General features: G+C 37.4%; 4 protein-coding genes across 4 annotated transcripts; 3 read left to right on the forward strand and 1 right to left on the reverse strand.

Annotated features, from left to right (window-relative positions):
- The first annotated feature begins 240 nt into the window (after positions 1–240).
- On the forward strand, positions 241–4,400 carry TPS04 (terpene synthase 04). The gene is made up of 7 exons (XM_086241001.1): positions 241–657; positions 780–1,243; positions 2,537–2,652; positions 2,732–3,046; positions 3,147–3,276; positions 3,392–3,637; positions 3,739–4,400. Exons 1-7 carry the CDS (start codon positions 318–320, stop codon positions 4,324–4,326), a joined length of 2,199 nt encoding a protein of 732 aa, XP_086097127.1. The 5' UTR covers positions 241–317; the 3' UTR covers positions 4,327–4,400.
- A 611-nt stretch (positions 4,401–5,011) lies between these two features.
- On the forward strand, positions 5,012–6,412 carry LOC147288298 (aspartic proteinase CDR1-like). Its single transcript, XM_086241002.1, has one exon. It carries the CDS (start codon positions 5,012–5,014, stop codon positions 6,410–6,412), a length of 1,401 nt encoding a protein of 466 aa, XP_086097128.1.
- Positions 6,413–8,017: 1,605 nt separating this feature from the next.
- Positions 8,018–10,945, forward strand: LOC147288299 (uncharacterized). Its single transcript, XM_086242730.1, has 7 exons — positions 8,018–8,516; positions 9,060–9,200; positions 9,280–9,393; positions 9,480–9,653; positions 10,136–10,251; positions 10,363–10,447; positions 10,544–10,945. Exons 1-7 carry the CDS (start codon positions 8,091–8,093, stop codon positions 10,547–10,549), a joined length of 1,062 nt encoding a protein of 353 aa, XP_086098856.1. The 5' UTR covers positions 8,018–8,090; the 3' UTR covers positions 10,550–10,945.
- Positions 10,946–13,172: 2,227 nt separating this feature from the next.
- On the reverse strand, positions 13,173–14,570 carry LOC147288300 (cell wall protein precursor). The gene has a single exon (XM_086242731.1). It carries the CDS (start codon positions 13,932–13,934, stop codon positions 13,560–13,562), a length of 375 nt encoding a protein of 124 aa, XP_086098857.1. The 5' UTR covers positions 13,935–14,570; the 3' UTR covers positions 13,173–13,559.
- Positions 14,571–14,832: the final 262 nt, after the last annotated feature.

Here is a 14,832-nt window from a genome sequence, read left to right on the forward strand (position 1 = left end):
TGTTGGGCGATAATTTTGACGCTCTAAAAATGACCTCACGCAGTCCTCTACACCAACGCATGTGCGGACGTGGGCATGGCATTGGCATTGGCATTGGCATTGGCAAGCATTGTGAACCGAAAAACATGTGGAATTAATTAAGCATTCATACGTACATATGCTTTTAGCTTCTATAAATAGGGCACAGAAATTATGCATGTCAATCTGCAAGAGTATACATAACTACATGCATAAGTCTTAAGAGAAGCAAAAAGAATTGTGCACTGCCTCTGTGTGTGTGTGACTCTCTAAATTAATATAATTAAGATCTAGCTGTCATGGATTTGCAAGAATCTTTGATTAAAAATCTTGTAATGAAGATTAAACAAGAGATATTCTCATTATCGGATGTTGATCTTTGTTTTCTTGTTAATCCTCCATGTGCTTATAACACAGCTTGGCTCGCAATGATTCCGAATCCTCAGCTATCTGATCGGCCGCTGTTCGAGGGTTGCTTGAATTGGGTTCTCCGCAACCAAAATAGAGAAGGCTTCTGGGGAGAGACTGAGACTGCAGCTGGTGGTGATCATGTTCCCACCATACACTGCCTCACTTCAACTCTTGCTTGCATTGTTGCACTCTCCACCTGGAATGTTGGCCATGCCGCCATTCAAAAAGGTATGAGTTTCTATTAGTTAGAAATTAATCAAATTCAGAAAATACCCATTTTATTTTACAGTTTAATTCATTAATTCTCAGTCTTTTTTTGTTTGTTGTACTTGTTTGGTGACTAAATTTAGGGTTGGCGTTCATCCTTGCAAATACAGAAGAGCTACTACTGAAAGAGCAGCAAAAGCAAATGAATATTAATGGTTCTTTGCTCCCTGAGTGGTTTGTGATTGTTTTCCCAGCAATGGTTGAACTTGCACAGAACAAAGGCCTGCATGTTTGTTTCTCTAATGGTTCAACACCGCTCATAAAACAAGTCTTCCAAGAGAGATACCAAATATTCAGCAGGTGGGTGCTTCCTTGCCAGCACCAGTACCATCCAAGACTCATGGCATGTCTTGAAGCTTTGCCCGAGACATATAATGAGGTTTTACCACGCCACACTGAAGATTTATTAGATGGGTTAATCCAATTATCATCCCCAGCAGCTACGGCATACGCTTTCATGAAGACAGGAAACAAAGAGTTTTTGGCCTATTTGACTTATATTGTCCAAACATGTGGACATGGAGGTACCTACCTACGAACCATTTATTAATTTCAGATCCATACATATTCCGTCTGAAAATTAATAAGTAGTAAAACTATTCCAATTTTTACAAATTTTTTAGAGATCTAACTGTCTTACTCATAGTTGATCTGTCTAATATTTGTACCTGAGATAATATATTAGATGTATATAGATCAAAAATCATAGCTCGCTTTCCTATATTATTGGTATATGAGTCAACTTAATTTTTATACCATACCAATTAAATTTGCCATAAGCATATTATCAACAATATATTAATATAATCTTTTAATTTTAGGATTAATTTTTAGACTAATATAATCTCCTAATTTATGTAACTCATCTAAGATTATTTTTTACTGGAAATTCTGCTTTGAATCCAGAGTGTAGGTAATTTTGGTTTACTTTATATCTTGCCACGATTCCTGCACAGTAAATTCACTGTACATACAGCGTACATATAGACATTGAATAAACGCCACATTCAATGTGAGAATAAGTACCTAATTAAGAATTAATGAACCCTTATATACCTTAGGTGTAGGTAAACGCATTGAAGTATATATGTGTACGTGTGTACTTGTAGACTTCGTAAACGTACTACACGTGGACATTATTATGTGAATTCATGGAAAGAGGGCTGCAATAGAATTGCATTAACATATCTTGTAATCATAATGTTTTCTTTTTTTTTTTTTTTGAGAATGTAATCATAATGTTTTATGACTATAAATAAAAAAAATGTTTTATGACTAAGATTGCCATGTTACTGTCATAAAACAAAAAACTACTATAATTCTACGTATCTAATTTTGATTCTTTGCTAATCCTTTGTGTGCTAATTAATGTCATATTAATTAATTAAAATTATTTTATTTTACAGTGTAAGTTTATGATCGAAACCGTTTTTTATTTATTATCTTGTAAAAAATTAATTAAATCAAAAATAATTTGGCCATATAAATATTATAAAATAAACACACTGTCTGTTTGTTTAATAATAATTACATAAATAAATAATTTTTGATTTTATCAATTTTTTATAAAGAAAATATTTAAATAATAAACACTTCTGATTATGAGTCTACACTATAAAAAACGTAGTTCTAATTAATTAGCTAGCATGAAATCAGCACACAACGTCAAATCCTCTATGGTATAATAGTAGCTATTAGGTATATCACTCCTTTCATTTTTTGTACAGCTGTCATAAATATACCTGAGTTGTTGTGATTATGACATTAATTAGTACTATAAACTTATAACTGAGTTTCTCAAAAGAAAAAAAAAAAAAAAAAAAAAAAACTAATTGTGTAGATCAAGCATGAAATTAGTCGTTCATGGCTTGCTCGGTTGGATCATCTGGAACACAGGAGGTGCCTTGAGAGCAAAGAAACTATTGGTCCATGGACGGGAAAACCCTTTTCCTATAGGTAATTAATTAAATCATATTAATTAATTGAGATTAATTATCTGATTAATTAAGCAGTACTTGGATTAATTACCCTGCAGATTATCTTGTCCAAGCAATGCCTTGCTGCTACAACTTGCAATTGAGAATTTTACTCTACGGCAATCCATATTCAGAAGTGAATTAAAGGAGTTAGAAAAGTGGTCAAAGGGCATGGGTCTTTCTGACATGGGCTTTGCTAGAGAGAAAACCACATACTGTTATTTTGCAGTTGCTTCCACCCTATCAATTCCTTCCCTTTCAAATATACGCTTGGTTGTTGCCAAAAGTGCAATCCTTGTCACAGTTGCTGATGATTTTTTTGATAAGGGAGCCTCACTCAATGAATTGGAAACTCTGACCAATGCTGTAAAAAGGTATATAAATAAGCAAAAATTATCGTATGGTAGTGCATACAAAACTGAAGTAAGTCATCTTATTTTTCTAATTAAATTGGATATCATATACAATATTCAGATGGCAGCAGAAAGGCTCAAATGGACATGGCAAGACTATATTTAACGCTCTCAAAGATCTTCTTGATGACATTTCTTTGCAATTCTTCAACAAAAATGGATATGACATACAGAGCTACCTACAAGATCTAGTAAGATTTTGATTTAAAATTTAATTCAATTCACATATTTTTCTTGCACCTTCTTTGTAACCACATGGACTATGGTAAAAACTCTGTTACTTATTTTCTTTTTTACCGAATGTAGTGGTATCAAACATTTGTCAAATGGTTAAAGGAAGCAGAGTGGAGCAGAAATGGGCATACCCCATCAGTGGTTGAGTACCTCCAAGTGGCCACAGGCTCCTCTGCCGCACAGACAATTGTTCTTACCGCAGCTCTTCTGCTCAGTCCACCTCCACCAATACACATCCTAGAGTGCCCTCAAAATGAGCCAGTCACAAACTTACTCATGGTTTTGACAAGGCTCTTAAACGAGATTCAAAGCTACCAGGTAGTCCATAATGATTAATGATCATGTTATTAATTGTCAATTTGTTGAGTACTAATCTTAATTTTCAGTACTTTAATTGGAGGCATTATATTAATTTGCAGAAGGAGCAAGAGGAGGGGAAGCAAAACCTTGTTGTGCTGCAGATGAAGGAAAATCCAAATCTGGGGGTTGAAGAATCAATTGGGGTTATACAGAAGATATTGGAGGAAAAGAAGAAAGGGTTTCTGGAACATGTTCTGGTGAATAATGGCATGAGTGATATGTCTGAAGAATGCAAACTTCTCCACCTTTACTGCCTCAAAACGTTTCAGATGTTTTACAATTCCACAAATGCATTTGACTCCCCAACAGAGTTGCTTGCTGACATCAACAGAGCAATTTATGATCCATTAGAAGTGGTGGATATTCAAGGATCAAATTCGACCCCATTGAACTCTTTGCAAACTTTTGGCTTAAACAAGAATAAAAGTGCTTTTCCTAGCTATGGCGGCCAAGTTGGTAAAAGCCTGAAACAGAGTGGAGGGACAAGCTCTTTCAAGCCCTGTAATGGGACTTCTATGACTACTGGGGTTATAAAAGCACAGGGGAAAGAGTTTGTGACCAAGCCTTACGTGAGGGTCATATCACTTAAGATGAGGAAACCAACTATTCATACCACATATCCAAAGCCAAAAGCTTATATTTATTAGTCCCCTTAGTATAATTCCTTTTATCGTGTAGTCTCTGTAGATTATTATGTCGTGGCTTACCTGCATGTGTGTATACATGCATATATATATATATATGTAAGTATAGAATAAGGATTATCTAATGTGGGCGTCCACATTTGCCAAATAGCTTATTATATATATTCTCTTATTGCTCGGAATGTAATTCATGTAGTATATGTAACATCTTTAATTAATTTGTAACGGTTAAGTTCAGATTTATTGATAAATTAATCACGTACAACAGAAAGATGACATCTAAAAAGTAATTAATTAGAAATATATTATAATATTGATAAAAGATTTTCAAATCTTGTGTCACATATATGTGCAGTAACCAGATTTTATTTTAAATTAGAGGCAATCTATAATAGATAGTGTCATTTTTCAAGACGGGAACTTGGGGAACATTGGTTAAATAGAAAGGATAACTATTATCTCATAACTTGGTAAGCTTGTAAATAATAATCAGCTCCTCAAAACACTTTCCAAGTCTGAATCAACCAAGATCACAGTTGGTTTTTAGTCTTAACTATCAAATCTGATCTGCTGTGAGTTAAAGCCTTCTTTGCCTTAATCACCTCACAATCCACACCATATATAACCATCTGGTGGTTTAATCAAGTTTCACCACAATTAGATTGCTCAACATACAATTGGAATCACCATGGCCAACAATGTACTCAAATTTCTTTCTATGTACATTTTATCTATTGTCTTGGTGCAAGCAACACTCACCTTTGCAAAACCAGCTGGGTTGAGCATCAAACTCATCCACCGCGATTCTGCAGAGTCACCCCTCTACCAACCCAACCTCACAGAATCCGAAAGAACTCAAAACCTCATTCTCCTATCGAAAGCTCGCGCCAAACACCTGAGCGAAGACTTGCAAGGCAAGTATAACAATAATTCCTACCCTAATGTTGTGCGTTCGAAAGTTGATTATCAAAAGGACTCAACTTTTTTAGCACAAGTGAGCATAGGCACATTCCCAAGGTCAACACCCATTTCTTATTTTCTTGACATGGACACAGGGAGTGGGCTTACATGGATCCAATGCCGAGACTGCAGAAAACAAGGCCGCCACTGCTTCCCCCAAACACAACCCCTTTTCCCCGATTTGCAATCCCTTACTTATCAAAAACTTGTTTGTAATCGTCACCCCCTCTGCTTCCCCGGACAATGCATCCAAAACTTTTGCTCATACCACGTGGAGTACCAGGATGGCGCTTCCACTGAAGGCTATCTTGCATCAGAAAGCTTCACTTTCGAATCAAATTCAGCCCCAAGAGAGGTTATTCGAAACATGGTTTTCGGGTGTGGTTTTAATCAGTTAGGCATGGATAGTTATGGCAGTGGGGGTGGTCAGGTTGCTGGTATAATGGGTTTGGGATGGTCACCTCAATCCCTTGTCAAGCAATTAGGTGCTAATGCAGGGGGTCTGTTCTCACATTGCCTCCAAACAATGCCCAATGACCATCACAGTCCCAACACATATCTCAGATTTGGTGCAGACATACCAAACAGAACAAGTCTACAACAAACAGACTTGTTGCAATATGGTACATTCAATCAATACTTTGTGATCTTGCGAGACATTAGTATTGCAGGTACACGTCTACGAATCCCGGAGTCCAATTTTGCTATGAGAGGTGCTCATGGAGGAACTGTAATCGACTCGGGGACTGCCTACACGTTCATTGTTAGACCAGCCTACCAAATCTTGGAACGAGCCCTGGAGAGTTACTTCTCCAGGATTGGTGGCGTGTTTCGGATTCAAAAACAGAGGTTTTTCAATTTGTGCTACCAAAGGTCAGCATCAAGAGAAGGGTTTCGCAATCTTCCTACCATCACATTCCATTTGAGGAATGCGGATCTTGTGGTGCAGCCTCAGGGAGCGTTTTATCTTGGTGATATTTTCGGGCGAGAGTTTTTTTGCTTGGCAATGATACCCAATGATGAGGAGACCATCATAGGTGCATACCAGCAGACAAATCAGCGTTTTGTATATGATCTTAACAGAAGGTTATTGCATTTTGGCCCTCAAGATTGTACCCAAAATGCATGAATTACTACTTAGCTAGCTAGAGAATGCTAATTCATAATTAAGGAATAAAAAAATATTTGCTACATCAACTTACTTATTTAGTTGCCACATCACTTTTGGTAAAACCTTTATCAACTTTGCTAGGTTAAGGTTCTTGGATTTGCCATTAAAAAAACAAAAAAAACTGGTGGATTGTAGGAGATCTGAAGGCTCAAAAAAGGTTTTACAACCAGGTTTTAGAACATTTTTCCTTTAATTAATTAATCGCCAGAGTCACCCCTCTACCAACCCAACCTGGCACAATCACAAAGAACCCAAAATCTTGTTCTCCAATCCAAAGCTCGCGCCATGCACCTAAGCAAAGATTCGCAGGCCAAGTATTCCAACGCTAATGCTTTGCGAGCAGAAGTTGATTATCAGAAGGACTCTGTTTTCATAGCACAAGTAAGCATAGGCACCTTCGGCTCAGCACCCACATCCATTCCTTACTTCCTTCACATGGATACAGGAAGTGGCCTTATATGTACCCAATGCCAAGAGTGTAGAGGGCCCGGAAACCACTGCTTTTACCAAAGACAACCCTTTTTCTTCAATTCGCAATCCTCTTCTTATCGAAAACTTCTCTGTAATCGCCACCCCCTCTGCTTTCCCAGAGTATGCAAATTTAAGATAACTTGTGCTCATACAATATGAAGTACGATGATGGTTCTACTTCTGAAGGCTATCTTGCATCAGAAACCTTTAGCTTCTTCTCAAATTCAACCCACATGGAAACTATTCCAAATATGGTTTTCGGGTGTGGTACTAATCAGATCATTATGGTTGAATATGGCCGTGAGGGTAATGTTGCTGGTGTATTAGGCTTGGGATGGTTACCTCTAGCTCGTTCGCTTATCAAACAATTAGGCCCTAGTGCCCAATGCCGCTTCTCATATTGCCTCCAAACAATGCACAATAACGATCATCGTCAGAACACATTTCTCCGATTTGGTACTGTTATAACAAATAGACCAGGTTTACAACGGACAGAGTTGGTGCAATATGGTATATTGCATCCATACCCGTGTACAAATCCCAAACTACTATTTTGTTCGGAACGAATAAAATTCTTAAAGATGAAACAACCTTCCTTGCCTTTATTTTATGTATAGGGTTGTGTAATTGTGTGAATGTTTGTCTTAAACTTCTCGTTGTATTTTACAATTCCAAAATGAGATTTCTTTTATGTTACACTATAGGGAATCACAATATGGATATGTTAATATTTATATTCCATTATATCATCCACTCTCACTTCTTAAATTAACTCTAAGGACTTGCAATCATTGAAATTTTTTCACTTATCAATATAGTAAATTATGAAGTCAAAACTAACTAGCTTGTGCTTCAGTTGTGACAAAAGTCCCAATTTTATATCTCACAAATGGTCAAACCGAGGAAAAAGTCAAAGACATAACTCCGGTACGGTAGTAGGTGGTAACAAGTACGTATGATGTATGGTAAAATAGGCAAGCACGATTGTTTTCTCTGTTCCACAGAATTAAGCATCGAGAACCATATGTTTCATGTGTATTATCAAAAGAAGCAAGCCCAAGTTACTTTAACATACGTAATCATTATTGAAATTCCCAAATTTTCTGGTTGTATCCAATTCGCTCCCAGAGTCCCAGCTCCATCTCTAAAACTCTATTAACCACCAATGGCAGCTCTTAGCATAACTGCAGCTCATAAGCTCCTCTCACTCACAAACCCCTCCTCCACTGCTCACTCTCACAAACCCAACTTTCTCCCACTCTTCCTTTGTACCCAAACCTCCGGCAAACCCGACCCATCAAAGCAATTCGGCTTCTCGCCCCGTCAAAAACGAAACTGGACTGTTGGGTCCATCACAGAGGACAGAGAGGTGGTTCCATTAAAGGATAAGCTTGCAAAGGACCAAGAGAACCGCTTGTTGCTTAATGGGTCTGAAGAATTTGAAGTTCTTTCATCATCTTATTCTCAAGAGAAAGAAGAGGGGGATAAAATGGATAAGTTGACCAGCAGAGCTATTAACGCCTTAATTGTTTTGGGATTTGGGACCTTTGCGGTCTCTAAGTTGCTCACGATTGACCATGATTATTGGCATGTACGTTATCTCATACATACTGTTCTTTGTTTGTTACTAAGGTTTTTTTTAACTTCTGGTGATCAATAATCATATGGGTCTGTGTGAATTCATGGATTTGATGCTAGCTCATATGGAAGTAAGCTACAGAATCTTTGAAGGGCTTTCTCTCTTATAGAGTATGTGAAACTTTGGAAGTGCTTTTTATTTTCTATGGTACTGTGAGCTTTGAAATGGGCATGTCTTAATTTGTTGATGATTTGCTTGAAATTCTCAGCCTTTCCTTTCAGGAATGAGTTGGTCCTTAATGCTTATTGATTTTATTTAAGGGGGTGTCCCCAACTCGGATTTTAATTTGTTGATGATTTGCTTGAAATTCTCAGCCTTTCCTTTCAGCCTTCCCTTTTGATCTATACTCAGTTTCTGTTGGGTTTGGAACTTCTTTTTTCAGTAGAATTATGAGCTGAACCAAAATTGAGTTATTTCATACGTTATATTGAATAAAGAGGTTGCCTCTGTAGGTTGTATGTTGCATGTAAAAGCTAATCTTCAAGAATTTTTCAGGGATGGACCCTTTATGAGATACTAAGGTATGTACCTGAACACAATTGGATTGCCTATGAACAAGCTCTCAAAGCAAATCCTGTTTTAGCCAAAATGGTGATAAGTGGGATTGTATATACTATAGGAGATTGGATTGCCCAAGTAAGTCTCTCTTCCAATAAGATTATCTCATCAAGACTTGTTTTTATGGTTTCTAAGTTATTCCTCATTGAATATGAAGTGTTATGAAGGGAAGCGGATTTTCGAGTTTGACCGACAACGCATGTTCAGATCAGGCCTTGTTGGGTTTACGTTCCATGGATCTCTTTCTCATTATTACTACCAATTTTGTGAGGTGATGATTCTTGTCCATATTTGCTTATTTCTGGCTGGTTTGGTGGGTTTCTATGAATGGGTGAAATTATCTACTATGGTTTCCAGGCTCTTTTTCCTTTGGAAGATTGGTGGGTGGTCCCTGCCAAAATAGCCTTTGACCAAACAGTGTGGGCGGCAATTTGGAACAGCATATATTATGTGGTTTTGGGGTTCTTGCGTTTAGAGTCCCCAGCCAAGATTTTTAAAGAACTGAAGACTACATTTTGGCCAATGCTGACAGTAAGAAACTCTTCTAAATCTTCATTACAATAGTTTTAAATGTCTTTTTATTGTTTTTTGTGGGTGCATGTGATTGTTCTTTTTGACTGGATTTTGAAGAGTACTTTTTAAATCAGATGGAGTTGTCTGTCTAATCACTTGAGGATATGTTGACCTTATATTCGTTTTAAGTTTGGAAATTTGACCTAATGTGGCCTACTCATAGTAGTAATTGATTCTCTTACTTGTATTCATATTCATATAAGAAGAGCTTAAGGTGATACTACCAAGAAAAACTTATACAAGGATCAAGGGGGAAAGAGGAAAAAAAATGGAGATGTTTCTTCAGACCTTAATGTATTTTGGAAGGCTAGCTAGAAAATTTTCAGTATTACTTCTTATAATTTTGATATTTGATGTAAATGCTTGTTGATGTGAGTTTTAGCCAATATCAGTTTAATTGGTACGCTGTAACCTACTTATAATTGTGGCTGGCATGACAGGCAGGGTGGAAACTTTGGCCATTTGCTCATCTGGTTACCTATGGTCTGATCCCTGTTGAACAAAGGCTCCTTTGGGTGGACTGTGTGGAGCTCATTTGGGTTACCATACTCTCAACGTAAGCCTCTGATCCTAGTTGTCTTCATATGTTGAGAAATTCTGTCTAAGAACCCCTGCCATAGAGTAATCTTTCTATCTTCTCTCACTGTTGGAAACTTTGTCTGTACAGTTATTCAAATGAGAAGTCAGAGTCCTCTATATCTGAGGCATCATCTGGAGCAGAATCTGCTTCTTCGTCGAGCAGTTCTTCTAAGGTATGTTACATCAGCGCCGTTACTGCAGGGCCTATTTGAGAATTTCATTACATGTTCAAAGATGCCTAATAAATTATTTTGTTCTTCTCTGAGCAGGACTAAATTAACTAGAAAACATGGTACTGAGAGGCAGCTTTCTACATTTAACAGATCAACCACCATTTCCACTCTATTAGTACTTTGAAGCCAAACATTTTATATTGCAAAGTGCGAATAACATACTTGTCGTAAGGGGAGATCATCCTGCATTGGCTGTGTAATGGAAAGCATCATAAGCTATACACCATCAAAGGTTTTTTTTTTTTTTTTTTTTTATGAGATGTGTTTTATATTTTTTTTCTCACAGAATTTTATTAGAAAAACTGTAAATTTCGACAGGTCTGCTGCAATTCATGTTACCGCTTGTAGAGACTTTACACTTGTATTATAGTGCCATTAAGAAGATTTTGACTAGATATGAATAAATAAGATACTGTTACATCAATTTGTATACAAAAATTTGGAAAAAGCAAATTATGATGGTAAATGTTAGTCAATACTGATTTTATTTCCAAAGGGCTGCACCACCAATTTTGCCATATTGATTTTTCATTATGGTTCTGGGTTTCTGGGCTTCTAGCCCAATTTATATACAAAGGCTTGCAAAGCCCATTTTCCTCTATTGCGCATCACACGTGTCCTGCACGTGACCTCAGAACATTTACAAAGCGCGCGGGATTCAACCGCTCATAGCCAGCCAAATCCTCCTCTCTCGCGCACAGAGGACCCTAAAATTTCTGGAAATTAAAAATAAACGCCCGGATCTGGAAAATCTGTTGCACCTGGATCCTGTGACCCTCCTCCTCTAGATCCGAGACCCATCTGCGACTGGGCACAGACAACAATGGCGAAGGTCGAAGAAACACACCGGGAATCCAAAGACGCCAACAGCTTGAAGAAGAAGAAGAGGAACCACGGGTCAACCAAGTTCTTCGTGTTCGTGGATTACCTTTTCCTCTCGATCTTCTTCGCGTTCCTCTGCTTCATTATCGTCAAGATGGTAGTCGCCACGGCCTCTGATTCTTTTTCGCTCTAGACGACAGCCACATTCTTTTGAATCAGGTCGACCCTGCAGTCCCACTTTCTCTGTTTCCTTGATGTGTGTTTCTCTCTCTTTGGTATTTTGAATGAATGCAATTGATGTCATGTGTCCACTTTGTGTTTTCTGGATTCTTGTGGTCCAACCCAGAAAGAATTTTTGATGATTAATTGATGGAGAAGCTCATATTCTTCGTGCTGTTCATAAAGTTACAATTTTTTTTTTTTTTTTGTTCTGATATTGAATTTTGAGATGAACATTGTGGCCCCTTTCACTGTGGAACCTCATTAGCATTCATATTTCTATTTATGGGCATTTATTGATATACTAAGAAGTTATTGGTCTAGAGATAAATTTAATTTAATTGTATTTGAATAGACATTATTGATCTGGACATATGGAGAGTAATGAGATCCTTGATTGCATGGAAGAATGACAGGGTTGCCTTTTGTCCTGAGTTGAGTAGTTGAATTCATTGTGTATTCAATGTGACAATCCATGGTTGGTGGTTGTATTTATTTTAGGTCTGGGTGACAAACCAATGTTCTGCTTCCACAACCGTACCTACTTATGCTAATCAGCTTCCCCTTACCTTTTCTTTTTCGGGTATACATATATATATATAGTAATTTATGCAATTGTTGCTTTAAACCGAAGTAGTGAAATTCTCAGTTCTTGGATTTTCTAAGAACAAAGAATTTTTTGTAATTCTAAATCAGAGTTCATCTTTTCATGTAAAATATCTAAACAGTAGATGGCCCTTCAGACCAGTGTCTTTTACTGGTCAATTCCTCATAGATGGCTAAATCGGAAGGTGCTACAGTTGAGAGGCCAAAGCTATAATTGGAATACATATTACTATAAACTTCCAGAGATGCAATCAATAAACTAAACATTGTGTTGAGTCAATTAGATTATTGGTTATATAATGACCTGTGTTTGTTTGCTTCTGTTTTTTAGTAGAATGTTGTTGAAAAATCCGTAGTATGCAATCAATAAAATGAACATTGCTTAGAATTTCTGTTTTCATCACTCGGCATTACTTTACATCACTGGGAAACAATTTATCAAAGGTTTTTTTTTTTCCTTTTTGTATAATGACATTTCTATGATTATGTGACAGGTTCAAGTCCAAGCTTGAAGGCCTTTGCGGGTGTTGGCTGGGTCAGGTCCAGATTCTGAATTCATGATGTTTACTTGGCATTGAAAAATCATATGCCCTTTTGATCAAATGTGATTTAGAAACAATTGCTTTTTTATGGCCCTCTAATTCAGGGAACATACAAATTCAAGTGGATCATATTATTCATATCATTCAGTTATGGAAGTTAACTTAAGAATGCTGTGTAGTATTCATATATACATATCACTGGTTGATGAGTTATGATTTATAGACCAGGATGGTGTTTGTCAATTGTTATCATGCCAAACTGAAGTTAACAAGTTTATACATGTTAAGCTAGTCTGTATATAGTCTTCATTGATAATGATGGCACACCTAACCATGCATTAATTTGATGTCGTTTTGCTAGTTTTGACTTTGTTGGGTAACCTTGATATTGAGTATTGACACGGTAATCCCCGATAAATTCTTAGGCAAATGACACACACTTGAATGTATAAAACCAATAATAAATGTCCCATTCCATTTACTGTCGGATTTGAAGTGCATCCATTTATTCATTTGTTTTCTTGCGCCAAGTGTTCTCCTATTAGGTCCACCTTCCAAATCACTCACTCACTCAAATCCTGATACACGTTATGTAAAATGAAAATATGGCTAAAGAGTGTAGTAGAATGGCATATCGCATGCACAAGCAAAACACAGATCTAGTTTTATTTCAAGTGATAAAGAACTGTGGTCTCTCACTGCAGTGCGAACTGACATACATAACTACATAAGCATCCAGCTATCTCACCCTAAACGACCAAATGCAGTAGAATAGAAACACACACATCTAGCAGACACCAGTGGACAGAAACAGAAGGGCTAGCATACTTATTCAAAGCTCACTGAGTCATTGCCAAACAAATTCAAGGATGGGAGGATGTTGCTGCAGGAGTACTCCCACCACCCTGGCCAGGGTTTGTAACCTCATAACCAGGGTTTGGGACAAATGTATCATCCCCACCTGGAACATAATTTCGACTTCCACCAGTTCTGCCACTGCTACCAGTGCCAGGGAATGTAAGGTGAGGTGACTTATGCAGTGGTGGAAGCAAGACCCGCCCAAAGCCCGGAATGAGAAAACTGCCGTCATGGCCAATCAAGAACTGAGGTTGTTTCTTATCATCTTTACTGGGGTTTCTCGGAATGATGCGTCCTGCAACTGCTTCCCCAGCTATTGCAGCAAGGATAACAAAGATGGCAATGAGAGGCAGCAGTGAAGAATGAGGTTTGTAAGCCATTGCTATCAGAGAAATATCGCAAAGACAGATAAGAAAGGGTATACAGCTCTTGCTGAAGTTGGGTTGGTGATGCAGAAGGTAGGAGGAGAAGGGCTCTTCTTATAGTTGAGGATTTAGCAGAGTTGGGTGAACATTGGGCGGTGAGTTAAGAGACAGTGTCTCTTATAGAAGCCATGGACAAAATAGAATAGAGTAGATACAAATTTACAAATGCATACCTGCATGGAGTGAGTGACAGGGTAAAAGGCAGTGATGCATTGGGTTTCTTCTAGTTTGATAATCTGATACACTTGAAGGACTATGGGGTTGCTTTGGGGAGAAAAAAGGACAGTGGGGTGCTTTCTTTGTTACCATGTCTGAATTGTTTTGATCTGTACTTTGTACCTTATTAAACTCTGCCAGCAACCCTTACGGCCATTAATGGCCATCTACTGGTTTGATCGATTTAATTATGTGCGTTCCTTTTCTGATATTCCTCTGTGAATTGTGAATAGTACACTTTCCATTTCTGGGTTTTCTGTGCCTTTATCATCTTTACTACTTGGTCACTTGAGCTCTATAGAGAAATGAACTTAGGGATGCAAATGATTTTTAACTGCTCCAACTTTAAATGCCGGCAAATTTCAGCTATAAAGGAGCCTACAATGTAGATTGTCAAATATTAAGGTTTTTTTTTTTCATATATAAAACTTTCACAAGTTATTTTTCTTATTTTTCTGGTTTGGTTTTCTGTTCCATCCTCACAAGGTATTTAGTGGGGTCAAATCCACATTCCAAATTTCATTCACGTCTTTATTGTTGTAACAAACATTCTTACCTCTGTTTCTTATTGGTTCTGTTTGTTATTCACCACCTTCCTCTAAAGAGTGATAGTCCTTCCTTTGGAGACCCAAGAAAT

Source organism: Dryas octopetala, chromosome 4 (genome assembly GCF_963921425.1).
Source record: "Dryas octopetala chromosome 4, drDryOcto1.1, whole genome shotgun sequence".
Lineage (NCBI taxonomy): Eukaryota > Viridiplantae > Streptophyta > Magnoliopsida > Rosales > Rosaceae > Dryas > Dryas octopetala.